The sequence below is a fragment of the Zosterops lateralis genome, assembly GCF_965231275.1.
Source record: "Zosterops lateralis genome assembly, chromosome: 3".
Lineage (NCBI taxonomy): Eukaryota > Metazoa > Chordata > Aves > Passeriformes > Zosteropidae > Zosterops > Zosterops lateralis.
The window spans coordinates 26,952,506-26,971,671 of record NC_139764.1 but is presented as its reverse complement, the minus strand read 5'-3'; the positions used below and the strand labels follow the sequence as shown (position 1 = coordinate 26,971,671).

Genomic DNA, 19,166 nt, shown 5'->3' with positions numbered 1-19,166 from the left:
TCTCCTCTCCTCTCCTCTCCCTTGCTCATAGACTTGAGCACAGATATTTTGGCCATTCCTGAGTTCCTCACTGCATGCTGAATCCTCTCCAGCCTCTTTCTTCCTCATCACTGAACCTTTAAATCCTACAAGTTCCCTGGAAGTAATTCCCCTTATTGCCTTCTATCCCTAAGCACTTGAGTCAGCACACCATTGCAGCTTCATATTTAACATGAGATGTTTCTGTGTGATGGCTCTCCAATTTTCTGCTACCACATTTCAAACAGAAAAGTGTTCTCTCAGCATAGCTCTTGTTCTGACACAGCTGCCTCTTGATTAGGTTACTGCCATTCTACAGAACCACAGAATCATCTAGGTTGGAAGAAACCCTCAGTATTATCTTGTTATAACTCCAATCCAGCACCTTCAACCCAGGAGCCACAAAAGGGAAAATTACACCCTTTGCCTGTGTACCCTTTCCCTGCTACAAGCCTGGAATCTGAACAAGGAAAGATGGACATAAAATAGGAACGTGCAGATCAAAAATAATTGAAGACTTGAGTTATAAACAAGAAACCTTTATCACTTATTGAGGACCCCTGCATACTTCCAACAAGAAATATTACAGCAGTACCAACCGTGCAAGTGAAACAAATTAAAGTATTTTCTACCTGGCATTCATATTACCCATAAGGTGAAACACATGGTTTTCTAAGCATCAATGATATAAAGGTGCTGCCATAGAACATATCCATGCACATGTTCACCTGTACACAATCATTTTGCTCAGCAGAACATGCAAGGAACTTGTAGTAACATGTCAGAATCTATGAAAATCTACATATGAAATTTTATTGACAGTACTGAAGCTGCTTATGTGACTACTTCTGAATTATTTTGGAAATAAAAAACAAAACAAAACAAAACAAAACTGTGGTTAGAATACAAAAAAACTCTAAACCAACCCCAGTCTCTTGAATCTTCAAGGTTCTCTGACTTTATCCCCATCTCAAAATAGACTGAGGATAAGGTCTGTTTTCAAGAACTGGCAACAGATCCATAGAGCAAAACTGACACAATTTGAAAATATTGAGGATCACTTACTCCTACAGTTCCCTGTAGCTCAGTAAAAAGTTTATTAATAAAATAGCTACACATTCTTATTCTAGTCTTTCTTCATGTGAAGGGTACAAGTTCTATTATTATCATTGTTAAAATGCCACATTCTTTACTTTTGTATGAAAAATCTTATAATGTAGAATTCTTTATTCTATTGACTTGGTATGCAATATCTTTTCTGATAAAGGCCAAGTTTCCTAAGGTGTTCAGTTGACTTCAGAGATTTGCAAAAGCATGTCTAGATACAAACTGGAGAAAAGTGAAAACACTTGAAAACTGTGTTCTGAAACCATTAATATTAATGCCAAAAATTAGGCCATTTCAAGTAGATATCCAAAATCTGTGATCCACAGTTATAAGAATGACCCCAAGTACCAATTACTTATTCTATAGCAGAAATACAAAATAAATCACATGTGAAGCACACAGATTACATGGTGAGAATTTCCATAAACAAGTCCAGAAGCAAGTTAATAACTGTTTAGGATTACCTCTCTCTACTCCAGTAAATCAGATGCTACCTCTGTCCATTTTCAGGTTCTACTTTCTATTACAAATTCTGATTTGGAAATATTAAAGGTTAATGCAATGCTGAGCTGGATGCTTAGGCTGGTAGCTTTAAGGTATTTTTACAAGAGAATCATTGTGAGGTTGTGACTGGGGGAGTGTCTGGTAAAGGTTCTCATATGCTACCACTTTTGGACTGTGATCCCCTGTAAGTGATCACTGAAAAAGAAGACTAAATATTAAAAACATAGATCATTTGAGACATACATGGAATGTATTTGCTTACCAGTTTGCATACGTTCAGCTTGTTCATTAATACTATCTAACTTCTCAGTGTAAACCTCTTTGTAGCCATTGACAAAAGAGAGATAGGATTTAGGCGTCACGTAAGTTCGTCTTCGATACCTAAAAAAGCATATTGGCAACATCAACTTCACACATATTATTGATATATACAGCTATTTGATCACTTCCAAAAAAAGAGAAAATTATATAACTCAAGTCTTTATTAATTCAAAATCAGATTTCTTCATGATGCAAACCCTTGTAGTTTTAGTTACATTGTTTTTATGCACTAGACAATATTAAAGACTGGTGAATGGTAGGAATGAAGATAAAGAATTTGCAACATAATAGTAATTATTTTTTCATGGCCTGAGGATATAATGGTATAGCAGATGTGTTATTACCTTTAAAATATGTTTATTGATACATATGAGTTCAAAAAACACTGTCAGTAACAACATTTCTGAGATTAATTATTGCAGTCATAGAAAATATTACCTTTGGAAATAATTCTCACAGCTCTCTGAAACTATATCATGAAAGAGACCCATGGTTTGTACTACTTCTGCTTTAACTGATGGAGCGCAGACCATATTAAATTCTGAAAGAAAATAGCTGGACACAGCTACAAGAGCTTCCGTGGGCCATGGACTGAACCAATCCATGGTGCACCCTGATATCAGACCAGGAAATTTCAAAGAACGTGCACGGAACTTATCACCAACCTGAAGAGAGAATCACTCTTTGTTAGCAATATGATTCTTAAGCAAAGGTCAATGAAAGTGTTTAATTAGTATAGACAACTAAATAGTCTATTTTCTTCTTGATAATTTTCTGCTTAGTACACCCTGAAATTTGTTTTCTCCTCAAATACGGTTTTGCAAAATTTCTAATATTCACCATTCATGGAATTTGAAGAAAGAAGTTCATTACAAATATATACAGTTTTAATATTTTGAAGCATCAAATAATGTATTTTAATTATTAATAAAATACAGCTTTCCAGTGAAAAGCCATAATTTCACAAAAATATATTCACTGATCTATATGAGGAAAGAATGTTGGAGGAAAAACATACTTTAACTTCTAAAAAATTATTTAATCTTAAGTACTTCGCTGTTAAGTTCTCACAGCTGTGCTATTACTTTTATCATCTCAGCAATTACAACTACACATCAGTAATCTTTTTATGCGTCTTGAACTTCCTTAAAAATATAAAACTTGAATAATTCTCTTACACCACACAGGCAAGTTTGCTAATGGAAGAAAGGAAAATAGATATGTAGAAAATACTTACTGGAGAAAAGCAGAGGACAACATGCAAGTTCTTCTTTGCTCGGCCTAAAAAGTACTCATAAAGATTGTCAAATGTAGGAGGCTGCCGAGGCAGCTCTTTTTTCATCACAGGTATTAATGATTGGGTGATTTCATCCAGTTCATCCCGAGCAAATAAATTAGAAATCTTTTTATAAAATAAAAAAAATTGATCATTAATTGCATGGATGTCATTATTATAGAATTTATAAATATTTGCCTATTTACATACATCTTGAAAGAGATTGATAGGAAATGGGCCAAATATTAGTCATAAGCATGCAATCCTTTTTTTTACACATTTTCCTGCCTATCTCTGCATATACACAGTTTAGACTAAAACCCACAGGTTTAGACTTATGAAACTAGATTTAAAACTAAGAAGTCTCACTCCAGAATGGTATAGAACTTGACTAGCAATCAAATCATCACTTAATAAAAGGCTACTGAAATACTAACCACAGCTCCTTTTGTATTTTCCTGGCTTACACTGAAATAAAGAACCTACATATCCAGAGCACTCCTTATTTAAAAAGTTGAAATATTTTAATATTTATTGATTCTACAATGTGTTACCGAGATAAATAAAATACTGAGAACAAATTCTACAGTACCCTGCCTCTAGAGCACATTGCCTGTCAGGCTGAGACCCTTACCTCTCCAGAAGACAGTAGATTATTTACGTATTCCAAAAATGATTCCTCTTTTATCTCATTATCAGTGAAAATAAAGGTGATACCTTGTCCTTCCTGGCCAGCTGTTCTATACAATAGTTTTAAATCTTCTGACAGATTGGTTACATTATAGGATCTAGGAGAGATAAGGAACATTATCTGTTAATTCAAAACAACTTAGAATACTGCTCTTTTTGGATTATAATATTTCATAAATGACAATGCAAACATACTTTGTAAACACAAATATTTTGGTGCATGAATAGCTAACTCAGGGTCTAATTTTTTCAAGTCAAAATAAATCTGGTGTTGCATACAAACCAGATAAGAGTGTATTGTTTTAGATATTTTTCCAATGGTGACAAAACGAAAATAAAGAAAAAGGAAAAAAAGGAGAAAAATCTGCGTCCAAGTAAAGACAAAGCAATACCATAAACATGATTTATATATTTCCTGCATTTTTTACCTGGTTAAAGTGATCTGAAATATTCTATAGCCAGCAATGAAGGAGGCTAACTTTGAAAGACTTTGTTTTCCGGAACCACCAACTCCAACAAGTAATGCATTTCCATATGCTGTCCGAATAATTCGGGAAACCTATAGAGAAAATAATAAAAATATCAGTAATGAATTTAAGTATCAATTAGCAAAATTAAAATTCTATCGTACTGTATGCTTAATTTACTATAATACAATATAAAAATTATTAAAAGGATACTTGCAGAAATTTTTTTCCTCAAAAGAACACTTGTAAATTCTTTAGGAACTTTGTGTGGCTAATGGAGAAGCTGCATATAAGAATATAGGATGGTAATAATGAGTTATACATAGCATTTAAATACACAAAAGGGGACATTTTGAGCTCCAGTTTATTTTGAAGACACCATCCTGAATGTGTTTAAAAATATAAATAAAAAGCTTTAGCTAAAAGAACAAACACACTGCTTTCCTAATGTTAGTAGTCTGAAAGACTTTAACATGGTTAAACTATGTTTTAATGTTATCTTGTATTCTATCTACTTTCAACATTTCTTTCGTGGTAGTTTTCTTACCAAGTCTCCAGATACAAAAGTTGAATTAAAGATTTACTATTCTATTGTTTTTTGACACATCTTCTTTGGGTTTATGATACAGTAGTACACTATTACTTTTAAGATTCTACATTTTATTTTGTAAATTATGCACAAAATGCAAAAGATTTGCATCTACATCAAACCCTTGAAAAATATTCATTTTTATCTTTTATAAAATTTTAGCTTACTGCACACTTCCCTCTGAGCCTATCCAGATAACTATATTAAAGATAACTATAATACAGTCTAAATATCCAGATATTATCCAGACAACCATATTAAAGAAGTCTAAATATGAAATTTTGTGAGTGACTAGATTTATTTTCACTTTAGGTAGAAAGGAGCTCTGCCATCTCTAATTGCATATCAAGGATATTCTGGCTGAAACTTGCCAATAAGTAGGAATGTCAGGGACTTTCAAGGTCTTCTGAAATTCATCTAGCATAATGTGAACCATATTTAAAAAGAAATTTATTTATTTTTCTTTAAGTGCAAAGCAAACAAACATCTACTTCTAAAACACCTTCTGCTTTTCTTTCACTGCAACTTCTGTGTGCCTTTCAGTAATCATCATCCAGTCAAAGCAATTCCTGAAATAACACTTCTTTAAACCTAAGACACAAATCTCATACTTTTCCTTTATTTCACCCCCATGAATCAGATTTTAATTTCAGATGAATTCTTTTCTTACATATTCCTTTCTGAGTAGGAGAACAAATGGTCGTTAGTTGAGACCTACACACTACCCTAAACTCTACCCTATACACTGATTTCATTGCAGCCCTAATTTCTATTTCCTTTCACATCTGTCATCCAATCTCAGATCCAATCAGATTCAGGTTGTTTTTGTCCCCTGTCAGATACAGATACATTTGAAGTGTTCTCTGAATTCTAAATTATTAAAAATAATCTTATATAGACAATATAAATGTCTTTATTTATGGTTTCACCTTTCCTATTGAGCAAATTCTTCATCTGTCTGAATACAGAGAAGTCTAAACAGATATTTAAATAAGGAATTTATTATAAAACATGAAAAGAGGTAAAATAACTGTAGCTCTTTCCTCGTTCTTGAAAATGACCACACAAAGATGGCAAAGCAGTTTGGGAGTACGAACAGCTTTTCACAATGTACCCTCTAATACCCTGTCTAAATAAAGAACACTGTTACAATAGTTAAATAAAAAAGTAGCAATATCAAACCTTAATAAGATGTGTCATTGCATCCTTGAAAAACACCAAATCAAGAAATGACCCTCTAACATTTTCATTGTATTGTGCCTGATACGCCTGCAATTTTTTACAAAGGACTTCATAGCTTGGTATCTGAAAAAAAAAAGTAAAAAAATCTGTAATGACACTAGTAGGGCACTTCAGAATTTTAAAGCTCCCCATATATTTTTACACAAACTTCAGTTTTATGTGTTGGCCACGTGTAATGATACTGCCTTTCTAATTCACCATAATTATTGTTGTTGTGTTTAGGCAAAATTTTTTTGCTAATGGTGGAAGTAAAAAAAAGATGCAAGGAGAACATTAAAAATAGACCACATTTATATGTCATTATAAAATCTAACATCACTAAAATTATTTATTTAGTTATGGCATACTAACCAGGAAAATCTAGATATATTTTCACAAAAAATGTGGTAGCTATTCAGCAAAACTTTCTGTATTGTATGAATTCAGCAATATCACACACGTAATAATTAAATGAAAACTTTGGTGCCCAGTATTTGATGTGTAAAATGAAATACCTCCTCATAAACTTTTGGTGCTTCAAGCTCAACATCTTCTGGTTCTTCACCACTTGCTTCAGGCTCATCCCGTAAAAAATCAACAAAATATGATTCAGATTGGAGAACTTCGCTTAAATCTGCCTCCACATATTCCTCAATTGTTTTATCAATATTTTCTTCAAACCAGACTGTATCTTCGGGTGTATTAAACCTGAAAACCATAAATTAGTGCAAATTTCAAAAAATATTTCTAGTTATATAGAGAGGAAACAGGTCACTAAATACTAAGAAAAAAAACCTGAAACGAACAAAAAAAACCCCTCTTGTAATATTTTAAAGAAAAATTTGTGTTAGACAATACATACTACAGAATAGTCACAGAAAAGGATTAGGCAACATTCACAAAAATCATGCTTCCATACTATAAAGTGTAATAGTCAATGACATGAAATATAACAAAAAAAAATTTGATTTTCCAACTTTCACCAAGAAGGAGACAACAACAGACTATTTAATTTTTTAGATAAAAGAGGATGAAAAAGGGTGAATGCTTTCCCAAATAACCATGGCTAAGTAAGCCTTATCATCTTTCAGCCTGCAGTAGAACAGCATCATTTATGGTATCATAACAGTGCCTATGAATCTGCAATTAGACAAGGAATAGTGAAAGGAAGGTAGTATATGCCACTACAACCTGATTCTATTCTCAACACTTCTTACACAAAAGCCCATAATTAGCAGAGAGGAATACACATTGGGGTTGAGGGAACTAATTGAAATATACATGTAGTGACTACATTTCATTGTGTCAACTTATCTGCTCCCCTTAGCAGATTCAATCTGATTTTAATACAGATCAGACCTTTGACTACCCTGCTGATGTTTATTGGTGAAGTAATGAAGAATGCTACCTACGAGTAACTGGAAAACGTAAAAGACAAGAACCACCTCATCCAGAGAAAAAGTTGATTCAAACTGTGAATGTCCAAGTACAGAAAAAAATTATTTCCATATATTTACTTCTTTTCAGTCATACAACTGAAAGTAGAACAAATGTGAAGAAGCTCAGTGCTGAGAGTTTTCAAATAAGACAAGCTAAAATAAAGAACTGTTAGAGAGACAGCCTGTTAAAGAGTTATAGATGTGTATTACATCACCACTGTTAGAGTTCTTTAGAAATGCCATTATACTGTTAACCACTAGGAAACTTAAAAGCAGCATAGAAACAGGGAATGCATGACTGCATTCTCTCTCCCTCTTTCTAATATGTAACAAATCTGTACACATACATATCTTCCATGCATTTTTAAATTACCACAACAAATTAAAAACATATATGAACATATCAATAAATTCCAGTGATATTGCTCCCAACTTTAAGGCAGAAAATAATACACCATATGATTCTGTATGATACTTTTCCCTTAGTAGGGAAGATCCTAGCTTTAAATTAAAACTAAACATTTTCCCCCTCTCATATCAACAGCACTTTGTTGCACATAAAATACATAGACATAAATTTTAGCAAATATATAAGTTTGTTTAATATATGATAGTTCAGACAGTTAGAAACTATCAGATTGATACATCAGCACTGTTAATATTTTGCAGTGGATGGACTTTCAATGATCACGGAGAAATAACTACTTCAGTCAGCAGAAAAGTCTGGCCTTTGTTTTTATATTCTTGGCATCTGATGGATAAGATTTACTTTTACACATCCTGCATCCACTTTCTGAACTCGGCTTATGCATCTTAGGAGAATGAAGAAAGTGAGCAGGATTATGGTTCATATGGGATATTGAAACTGGTGATAATAGCAATCTTTCTTGGCTCTTAAGTTTGTTAAGGCACCTTCTGGGGGAAAAAAGAGATGGGCTCTGTCAGCTGACTCAGAGCTCTGATGAAAGACAGTGAGGCATTCTAGAAGATACAGGCAAGGATGGTAATCAAAACTTTTTGAGAATGGTCCATGCCTTGTTTGGAATTGTTTCATGAAATGGAGGGCAGTTGTTTTATCCATCAGTTTCTGCAGTGTGCAATTCGTCTCTAAGTTTTATATACTTTGGGTTTTTTTCTGTTTCAACTGAATATATGCTGAAGTCCACATATCAACTTGTTCTTGGGAGGATCTCACTTTGTCCCTCTTGTATTCAAAAAACAGAGATAGAACTCCTTATATTTCTTCCATACCTCTTTCCTTTACATTGACAAGTTAATTGAATAATATGATTAAGGCGATCCTGCTACATTGATACAATGCAATTGTTATGTATTTGTCTCGTCTGCTACCATGCCAAATCATCTACACCAGACTTCATTTATGTAGTCAGCATCTTAAAATACATAATTCCATTTTAAGGTTTTTCAGCTATGTTGAATACCGAAAACATTCTGGTCACAGCCGGTGACGACTGATCACTTTTCAATTCAAAACCTTTTAGGTGTAACTAAAAGCAAAAGCACTCTAAAATGCCCTCTTGTGTCCATAGAAAAATATTTGCCATTCCTTTCACTTTGTGATAGCTTTATAAAATCAATGAAGTGTAAGAAAATAGACATAACTGGTTTTAAGAGTCAATCTTTAAATTTAACGCTTTAAATATAAAAAAAATTACTTTATAAAAATCATGAATGCTATTCCTCAGGACATCAGAGTAAGAAAAAAAATTGTATTAATTATAACTCCTCAAAGTAGTAGTGGGTATATGTCAGGTTTTTAACAGCAGCTATAGTGCTACATCTATAAATTCACAAGAAATTGAAACACAATGAACAGAAAAATAATACTGGTCTCCAAGACATACAGGTCATAGCTATATCTGCTTTATGAATATTTTGAAAGAGATTTATAGGAAATGGGCCAATTTTTAGTCATAAACATGCAATCCTGTTTTTTTTTCTGTGAGGAGAGCAAAGCAATTTTAACTAATCCAATGTATATAAATTTAAGAAACTACAAAGTTCTCTTTTCTACAGAGGAATCAGCTGAGTGTAGCCAAAGGGGAAAAAATTGGGTTAAAATATATAATATGCAGATATTTTGATGTTTTCCATTCAGTTACTGGGTTAATCTATCAGTACATACCATGATATTTGTTGGAATAATACCCCAATGCAGACTGTATGTAAAATAAGATAAAATTTTTCATATTGTCCTAAAAAGATCTATAATATTTAGAAGTTTTACAGATGCATAAATGATGTAAATGGCTAAACCGACTAAATATAAAATGCTATAATTATTATACCTGTCAGCAATTACTCTGGTACATTCATGTTTAAACAGTCTTAGGACAACAGCGCTGGTTTTGCATTCTTCTGCCTTTATAGATAACATTCCTTGCCAAATTCTAGAAAGGTCTCGAAGGTTGAAGATATAGTGGAATTTAGATGGTGTAGGTAACATCTTTGCCTAAAGAAAAATATTGTTAATATTCAAAATCAGTAACACCTAGAAAGAATTAATATTAATAAAATGTATAACTTTGTCATTAATAACACATATAAAACATACAAATAACAAAAATACTAATTTTCACACATAATACTGTGGGAAAACTTTTTATAACAAGTCACCAAGAATATCTAATTGTTTGAAAGCAGGATGTATTACTAAATGTAAAACATCAAGATTTACAACACGTAATTTGCTCAAGTGTTGCTCTGGCTCCATAAATTAAAAATTATAATTCATAAAGAATTTCACTCCCTGTTCTTTAACTATGGAGATCACAGCTTTGGGTAACATTAATTAAGTTATAGGAATGAATGGACTGATATTTCCATTCATCTGTCTTGTATACTGAAATCTGATATTTTCCAGATTTCATCTCGACAACATTGTAGACCATCCTGTTTTTATAAATCTTTTTTGTTTTCCTTTTCATTTTGTTTTGAGAGGGTGAGGTGGTTTGTTTTTTTTGTTTGGGTTTTTCTTATATATATGATCTTAGGGAATAGTTGCCTAAATTAAACTAATAGTCACTTTATTCAGAGATAAAACTTTCCTTGAATGTATACCTTTGTCCGCTGCCACAATATTCTCCCTGTTGGGACCAATTTTTCAACCATATCACACACTTCAGAGTTGAATTGTCTACAGGGATGGAAGTATCCATTGGCAATTATACCTGAAAATTCAAGACACAACAAACACTTCATCGTGGCTTGTAGGATAGAATAAGGTAGGTCATGAGCAAGACAAATAGATGCTTATTTAAAACATTACTGGGTAAAACATAATTTAAAATTACAGATGAAATTATTTTTCCCTATTGTCTATGGCTTTTCTGAATTGGCATAGAAACATCAGGCAGTAAGTGCTGGTTTTCTGCCATGTCCTGTATTGACAGAGTTACCAGAATTGAGAAATTTAGCAAGAGAGTGCATTTCAGACAGTTCAGAGGTGGAAGGTTAACCTACACAAAACTAGTAGTGCTCATAGTCTTCCAGGAAATGTCATTACTTTCTTAATTTTTGTTTCTCCAAAATTAGAAAGATAAGCATTTTAAAGGGTTTCATTTCTTTTCCACAGCATTATTTTTGGTGTACCACAGCTTCAGTTCTTTTACTGGAAGAACTTCAAATTTGCATGATGAAAGTGAGAAGGTAAATATACTTTTATAAATTTTAGGTCCATTATGAATGGAAATAAATTGTACTAAAACAAGAGAAAATAGTACCAAAAATTTTGTCGATGGATGCGTTGGATGGCAATGTACAATTGAATACAGAAAACTGTCTTTTTAAACGCTGGGGAATATCGTTACGGCCTCCTCCAGGATGTATCATTGCTGCTATTACTTGTACATCTACAATTGTAAGGAAATCTCCAGGTTTATCCAAGCTGTACATTCCTCTCATTTCCATCATCTGACGGACAATTTCATTTGTTATCTGTAAATTTATGTAAGTTGCACAAATTAGAAATTTATGCAAGAAAAGAAGAAAATACACCATGACTATTTAACATCTTTTTGTAATTCTACTAATCCATAGAGAGATATTGTTACCTTAATCTAAAAACATAATAAACTACCTTTCTTACTCATACAGAAGATCTTGGTTTATTTGATTTTAAATGGCAGAAAAATTGTTTCAGAGCTCTACTGCCATATAATGTCAAGAAAATGTGATTGTATTCTTTTGAACTAAACCAAATTAAAGAAATGAACTGTGGGAAAAATTGTTTTCTTCCTTATTTTTTTGCTGGAAATTCAGCTACCAATGTTCCAGCTGTGCTTTTCAGCTCGCTCTTGGGCCCCCTTTGACGCAAAACAACTGATTCTTTCTTTTATGCTTCTTTTGGAAAGGGTATTCACTCTACAGCTCCATGGTTGTCCCCATAGCAAGTGCTCCAACGATATTCAGCAAGTCTTATGAATGTGCCCTCACAGCCCACCAAAACCAACGTAGTACGTGGCATGTCACTAATCACAACCATTATCCCATCAAAAATATTTGAGCCAGGTCTTGGGGCAAAATGCAAGACCTAGTGGAGGCCTTGAATTTTTCACATTCTTTATTTCTCTCTCCAAGGTATTGGCCTTTCTCTTGGCAGAAATTTATTTATTTGTGCTCTCAGATTAATTTCATTCTGAAATTTATAATACGCTACTTTAGTACAGTGCTGATTTTTGTTTAGTCTTAAAAAAATAAGGAAGTGGAGATTATGTAAAATGTGGCATCATTATATTACATATCTCATCAGTAAATTTAATTTGCTCTCTTTTTTGTGTGTGTCAGTGTACTAAAATTTTAAAGAATTTCCAACAATTAACAGTTAATTAAAATATTTAAGAAGTCCACTGATCCTCATGTGGATATATATAAAAAGCACAACAATTTGAGAATAAGTAGTAAATATTTAAAAAGTTCACCTGATCTCCCCATTCATTGATAAATGGCATATTGATATCATCAATAAAAATAGTCATCTTTCTGCCCCCAGGAGGTCCATAAGTAGTTCCAACACGTTTGTCCACATAACTCTCTATTGTCCTCTAAAAAGGTAAAGAAAGTTCTCATTTTATATCTAAAGCAACAATATTTAAAAGACATTGTTTGAAAACCTGCTACAGCACTCAGCCAATGATTCCCTCTTTTTGTTAGCAGTTTCATCTTTAATTCTAGTATTTAGGAACCCAGTTCCTAGGGAATTCAACTCCTGTCCTGCAATCCACCTCTGAGTATCAGAGGTTTTTAAAAAGTTTCTGAACTTAGAAATTATTATTTCATTATCAGCATTTTCATTTTCCTAATTAATATCACTTGTTTAATATTTACAACACATATGCAGAGCACATGGAGGCAACTTAGATTCCTTTAATTATGATTTCCCAGGTGTCTTGTGAGGGATGTAATGCAAAATTTTAATATTTTGGTGGCAAGAAAGAGGATCCAATAGACAAGTAAGATTGATAAATAACTGAAATGTTTCTTCAAAGTTCTAAAACTCTACAGCCTTTCTAAAGATACATAAAAATGACAGGAAAAAAAAAAAAATTTATAGGATGGTACCAGATGTTTTCCTTAGACAAGTAACGTTTTCTCTATAAAAGTACAAATGTCACCCTATGTGAGTAATGTAGCATCTGCTGTCATAAAGATAAAAGTATTAATAGTATTTGTGAAACAGAAAATAGACACATCTTTTGTCCAATGTTTTTTCCCATTTTTACAACAGTATATTGATGAGTATTTTAAGATACAGACATACAGAGAATATGTGATTAAGGTGAAAAAGAGAAAATGATAAGCAATTACATAAGAAATCAAGATCTTTGTAGCACATCTAGCACACCCAAAATCACACAGCCTTCCAAATAGCCTCAGAAGGGTGATTCAAAATTTAAAAACCCAAAACTTGAGTGTAACTCTTTCAAATGATTAGAAGCATTTCACCTGCTTTTCTGCTACATCTCTCCAATGGAAACCAGCAGAGCAAACCTGGTCTTGAGCTAACTCTATGCTAAGGCAGCTCCTCCTCTGAGGTGCTGCAGGATTGCAGTAGAGACAAGACACACTAAGGTTCTCTCACACATCCTCTGTAGCAGAAATGAGTAAATCTGGGATTTGCTTCCAAGAATGATCTAAGGACTCATAAGATGCTTAGTCAAGGACCCTGGGACAGAGATAGTGACTGTTCAATAAGCCTTGCATGCATGAAAGGATGGCTGCCTTATTTTGCCTCATTTTGATACAAACCATGACCAGAGATGTTACACATGAATACCTGCTGGGAAAAACTCAGCAGCCATTCTGTGAGTCTGGAATTTTTTTTAAAAATAGGTGTCTAATCTATTATTTTTCACCATTTTCTTAATAACATTTACATTAGCTTCTTAAAAAAGATGCCTGCTTTGGAAGGGAGTTGAATTGAACAGTTCCATGAATAGATTTTTCAATCAAGAAATATTCCAAAATTAATTCTTTTTCCTACTAGAGGCTCATCACCATGAATTCATTGAATTGAATTGGTAATGAAGCCAATTTAACATAAAGAATCTCATTCTAGCAAATAATTATTATCAAATCATACCACAGTGTTATAAAACATCCTTTCAATTACTTGAAAAACTATTACAACATTTTTTCTATGTATATGGATTTTTACCAGTTACATTGGAAAAGAAATATTTCTACAAAATTGTCATGCTAAAGGTCTTTAAAGATTGAATTTCTGATGCTGAAGTTACTCCTGAGTTGAGGAAAAATAAAACTATCTAAAAGTTGAAATCTGTTCTTTATTTAACAAAAATTAAAATTAACACTGCATACTAAAGAATCAGAAAAACCCCGAAGTATAAACAAAAATCTAAAGAGAAAATAAACGGTTTTTTACCAAAAAAATTGATTCTAAGAATTCCAAAATGAAAAACCACACAGCAATCATGAATATATGTATCTCTATGCGAGTGGCTATATTTAACCTGATCTGCAAAAAATATTTTTAATAGAATTTTCTGAAATGTTGAAGTGACTTAGACAAAAAAGATTCTTTAGAATTTAATTCTAAATCATGTATCATCAGAATTAAGAATCCTTATACTTAGCAAAGAAATGCTATGCAATATTGTTTAAAAACTATATTTTTACCTGAAACATAAATGGTTCTGTGGCAGATGAAAAGTTTAGACTTTTTGACAAATGCTCTTCTGGGTCATATTTCTTCATATATCCCTTAATCATGACTGTCTTTGCAGTCCCCTGCTCTCCTATGAGCAAAACAGCCTGTAACAGATATTTAAACCATGTAAGTAGTAACAAAACTTATATTTATATATGCATAATAAAATATTTTTGAGAAAATAATAGCTTCTGTGTCTACTTTTAAATCCTACATTTTTGATAGGTTTTTCTTGTCTCTAGATGCACTGAGACCATATGTGTTTTTCATCCCACATAGATTCTCCAAGAAATTTCCTTTCACAAAGGGAAAGGGAAAGGACGAAACAAGAATGCGCTAGAGAATTTTCTTCCGATTGCCAAATTTCCTCCAGTTTCCAACACATCTGCTGCAACAGTCTCTTTTACTGGATGGCCCTAAGAAGGCTTCCTGTAAATTCCTTCCTTTATATTTTAAAGTTTTGTTCACACACAAAAATAATTACAGAGGATCCATGTTAAGAAAATAAAGTAATATAAAGATGCACCTGGGAAGCAATGACTAGAGACAATGACTAGAAGATGAAGAACAAGTGTAATGTCTAGTTACTTTTTAAGTAGTTTTCTACTTATTTTATGTGGTAGGTAAATACTAAAATATGTGATCCTGTACTTACTTTCTTTTGTTTTGCAATTGTGTTTAGCAAAAACTGAGTTCTGGTATTATCAACATTTGGAACCAGAATAGATGCATAATCTGGGACGTGATCTGTTGGATAAACAAATTCCTGAACTCTATTACTCCAGTGCTCCCAGACACCTGAAATGATTAAAAAAAAAAAATCGTAATATTGTGATCGTGTTCAATATGTTCAATATTTCATTAACAAAATAATTTTTAAAGTAGTTATTATGGGTAGAATGCTACAAAGTATCAAAAGGGACAAATGTTCTCTAATCTGTCAAAAATGCACCTAACAAAGGACATTCTTAGTCATTACCTATAATTGGTCTACAATCCTACTAAATGTAGACATATTTTTTAAATCTATATATTATTATCTAAATAAATTCCCTAAAGAATGTAAAGAATGTTCACCTAGAAACTAATTCTCACACTGCTGGTGAAAAATTACAGAACATGGCAATATGGATTGCACATGTGTACACTAAATCAATTTTGGTGGCAAAAAGAAAAATTAATCTGGATACAAGAGAAATTAATTTCTTCAGAAGAGAACATGACATGAACATGTCATGACAGTAAGATTTTTGTGACAATGGTTATCTGTGCTATTTAAACTAAATAAAAAGTTCTAGAAAATAGCACACTATTCAAAATACCAAGAATCAAAATATCTCAATATTCTTATAATTCTACAACCTTTCAGATTTATGACCGGTTATTAGACAGGAGTAAAAATTACTAAACAAAATTAAAATCCGATGTTATTTCTTTAACCAAAACTACCACCTGTAAGAAAATTAAGCATAAAATAATATTAAGCTAAATTAAACCAGCCTAAGCACAAATTATCTACAAATTTTAGGCTGGCTAAATTAACAGAAAAGCAATTTGTAAGAAGGAAATTAAAAAGAAATAATAAAACGTTAGCAATGAACACTCTGTGTCTTGTCTCTGACTACTCATATCCACAGATGTGCTGGTTCTACACTGTCAAAAAACTTCAATTCAAAGGACTGTATAAAAAGGACTAAAGCAGCAACAGAGTTTTAAAATGACAGTTTAAAACACAATATTGTTTCTTTTTCTTACCACGATCACTAACGTAAAACTCGTACATCGTCTGATTGCTGCCACGAGGGATTTTTGGTAAGTCTAATTTATTATCATGAGCTCTAATGAAGGCTTCAAGTTTATCTCGGCTGTCTAGCTCCAGAAGGGCACCTAAACTCCACATTATTGCAAAGATGAACAATTTATGCAGAAGTTGTGTAGCTGATACACCACGTTCTTCCTTCACTGGAATCAAGCCCTCCAGAAGATTAATAGACTGAAAACAGTGTAAAATATGCATTTAGCAAACATTAGATAGTCACTTTTTATTTACCTATATATGTGTGCACATGCATTATTTATAGGTATCCAAAATTTAAATCAATACAGATTACAAAAAACCACGAAACATAAAATTCAAATCAACAAACCCGATAAAATTTATTAAAGATAGCTATATAGAATGGAACAAAATTTTCAAAATTACTTAGGTAATTTGATCATCAGTTATCCTTTTAAATTTTGCCTGGAAAACAAATGTCATTTATGAGCTAGGGTAACAAAACAGCTTTTTAAGGGATTTTATTATGTTCAGAATCCCAAGAATAGGTGAAGCCTAGCCATTTCTTTCCATTTTTAAGCATGGGAGAATTTTCAGCATCTGTCTGATACATTTATCTCAATTATGGTACAATTTATGTATCTATCACACTAATTTCTATTTTTTCATATTTTAAAAAACAGATTAAATTATTCTATTATGTGATTGCTTCGCTCTTTTTCTAAGGAACTAGAGTCCAGATTCTAGAAAAATAGTAACTGGTTATCTACAATTCTGTGATGTTGCTTATGAATTCAGATGTTTGACTGTCTTAGGCAATCTCATTTGTACTCTCCTTCTATACAAGGCAGTGTGCAGCATATTGTTTCAAAATATGTCTTTTTCACAGTGAAACAGATTTTCAAGCAGCTCTTGAAATCAGTACTCTTTATACTGCCTTGCATCTCATACTTGGAGTGGGAAGTAATAGAGTAACACATACTTCTAAACGTTTGCCCAGCATCTCATTTGCATTAGTGGCCAAAAGTAGAGAGGGGTATAAGAAAAAAAATAAATCTCTCTTGGCTTGTGATGGTGCTGGGATAGTACTTCCTGCTGGTACCCTCTTCAGCTTGTGTCTTTCTGAACAATACACACTATTTCTGCTTTTATAATGCCATGTGGTTTTTTCCACCCTGAAAATAGCAAGCCTGGTCTTGAGCCTACATAAACTTTTATTGTCTATTACAACCTTTGGCAAGATGTCCCATAGGTCTGTTATTCATGGCATTGAACAGTTTGTTTTCTTCCTGTGTGAACTCCTTCATGCTTATCTTCACTGAATTTCATTTGCCATTTTATTACCTATTTATTCAGTCTCATAAAGTCTGTCTACAGTTCTTCATGGTTAGTTGTTTTATCCTTAATACCCTGAATAATCTAATATCACAATAAATTTCTTCACCTAAAACTTTTCCAAACTGTTTATGAACATTTTGAACAGCATTGATCCCAGCAAAGGTGCCTCAGGATCAGTCATAACCTCTGTCCTTCCTAAGAACTGATAATCCAGTCACACATTTCCTATCTTCCAATACATTGTTTATCAAGAAATGAAAACCCTGTCTTCTGCTATGACTATTTAGCATCCATGTCAATGCCTGGTAAAGAATGATGTCAAACATCTTTGATCCTTCTGGCAGACTATATCAATCAGATCTCCTTTAGCTACAAGTTTACTGACTTTTCAATAGGCTCCTAAGGCAGGATAATGCTAAACAAAAATTGGTGTTGCATCCCTTAAGGTAAATTATATTTGTATACCTAATGAGGTGGGCCAGAGGATGCATAAAGAGTTAGAAAGTCAGTGGAAATTACAGGGAGGAAAGCAAAGGTGAGATCAGATTTATATGAAACTATTATAATACTGTTGTACGTGAATACGAAACTTAAATTGTGAATGCTAACAAATGGCACATAATGGCACATAATCAGGTAAATGTGCATGTTTGTGTGAACATCCAAAACTCAGCTTTGGAACTCAAATACAAATCTACCAGATGCAACTGCTTTGACTTGGTTGTAATTTTTGAAAATGCATGAACTAAACAGAAACAGCATGTCCTAAATCCTACAACTGCTAAAGAGACATAAGACCCAGCAAATCAGGATGCTGATAAGGCATGGGCCTTCTGCACAGAGACCACTTATGGCAAAGCTGGGATTTTAAGGTACAAGTAGGGTAAAAATCTCTGGTGTCACTGGCTCTTAGATAACACAAGCATGGAGGCCTGCTAAGAGTTATTTACTTTGTCACGAGTGTGACAGAAACTTACTAGGGATTTTCATTCACACATAGAAACATTCAGGACAGCTTAAATCAGAGAAATATTTCCCTGATCAAGCAGCATGAATAGAGCACTGACTTGCTGACACTTCCTAACAAGTGCTAATCAAAAATAACAGAAACTTTTGATCACAGGTGAAATCTTCTATGAAGACAAGCTCAGTTCAGTCAGAGGTTTCACAGACAAGAAACACAGAAAAAAAATAATAGCTCTCTCAAAAATGTTGTTCATTGCATGTCAT

The 19,166-nt window shown here is 32.9% G+C and overlaps 1 protein-coding gene across 1 annotated transcript in view; it reads right to left on the bottom strand.

Annotated features, from left to right (window-relative positions):
- The window catches only part of DNAH8 (dynein axonemal heavy chain 8), a gene marked incomplete at both ends in the record, with an annotated part of 112,505 nt that overhangs the window by 37,196 nt on the left and 56,143 nt on the right, over window positions 1-19,166 (bottom strand). Inside the window, 14 exons of the mRNA XM_083857620.1 lie at window positions 1,892-2,010; window positions 2,389-2,615; window positions 3,188-3,352; window positions 3,861-4,014; window positions 4,345-4,475; window positions 6,155-6,277; window positions 6,709-6,901; window positions 9,942-10,105; window positions 10,714-10,823; window positions 11,376-11,589; window positions 12,573-12,695; window positions 14,791-14,925; window positions 15,477-15,619; window positions 16,577-16,814. Of these exons, the coding sequence (XP_083713746.1) occupies window positions 1,892-2,010; window positions 2,389-2,615; window positions 3,188-3,352; window positions 3,861-4,014; window positions 4,345-4,475; window positions 6,155-6,277; window positions 6,709-6,901; window positions 9,942-10,105; window positions 10,714-10,823; window positions 11,376-11,589; window positions 12,573-12,695; window positions 14,791-14,925; window positions 15,477-15,619; window positions 16,577-16,814 (2,239 nt within the window). The remainder of the gene's footprint in view (window positions 1-1,891; window positions 2,011-2,388; window positions 2,616-3,187; window positions 3,353-3,860; window positions 4,015-4,344; window positions 4,476-6,154; window positions 6,278-6,708; window positions 6,902-9,941; window positions 10,106-10,713; window positions 10,824-11,375; window positions 11,590-12,572; window positions 12,696-14,790; window positions 14,926-15,476; window positions 15,620-16,576; window positions 16,815-19,166) is intronic.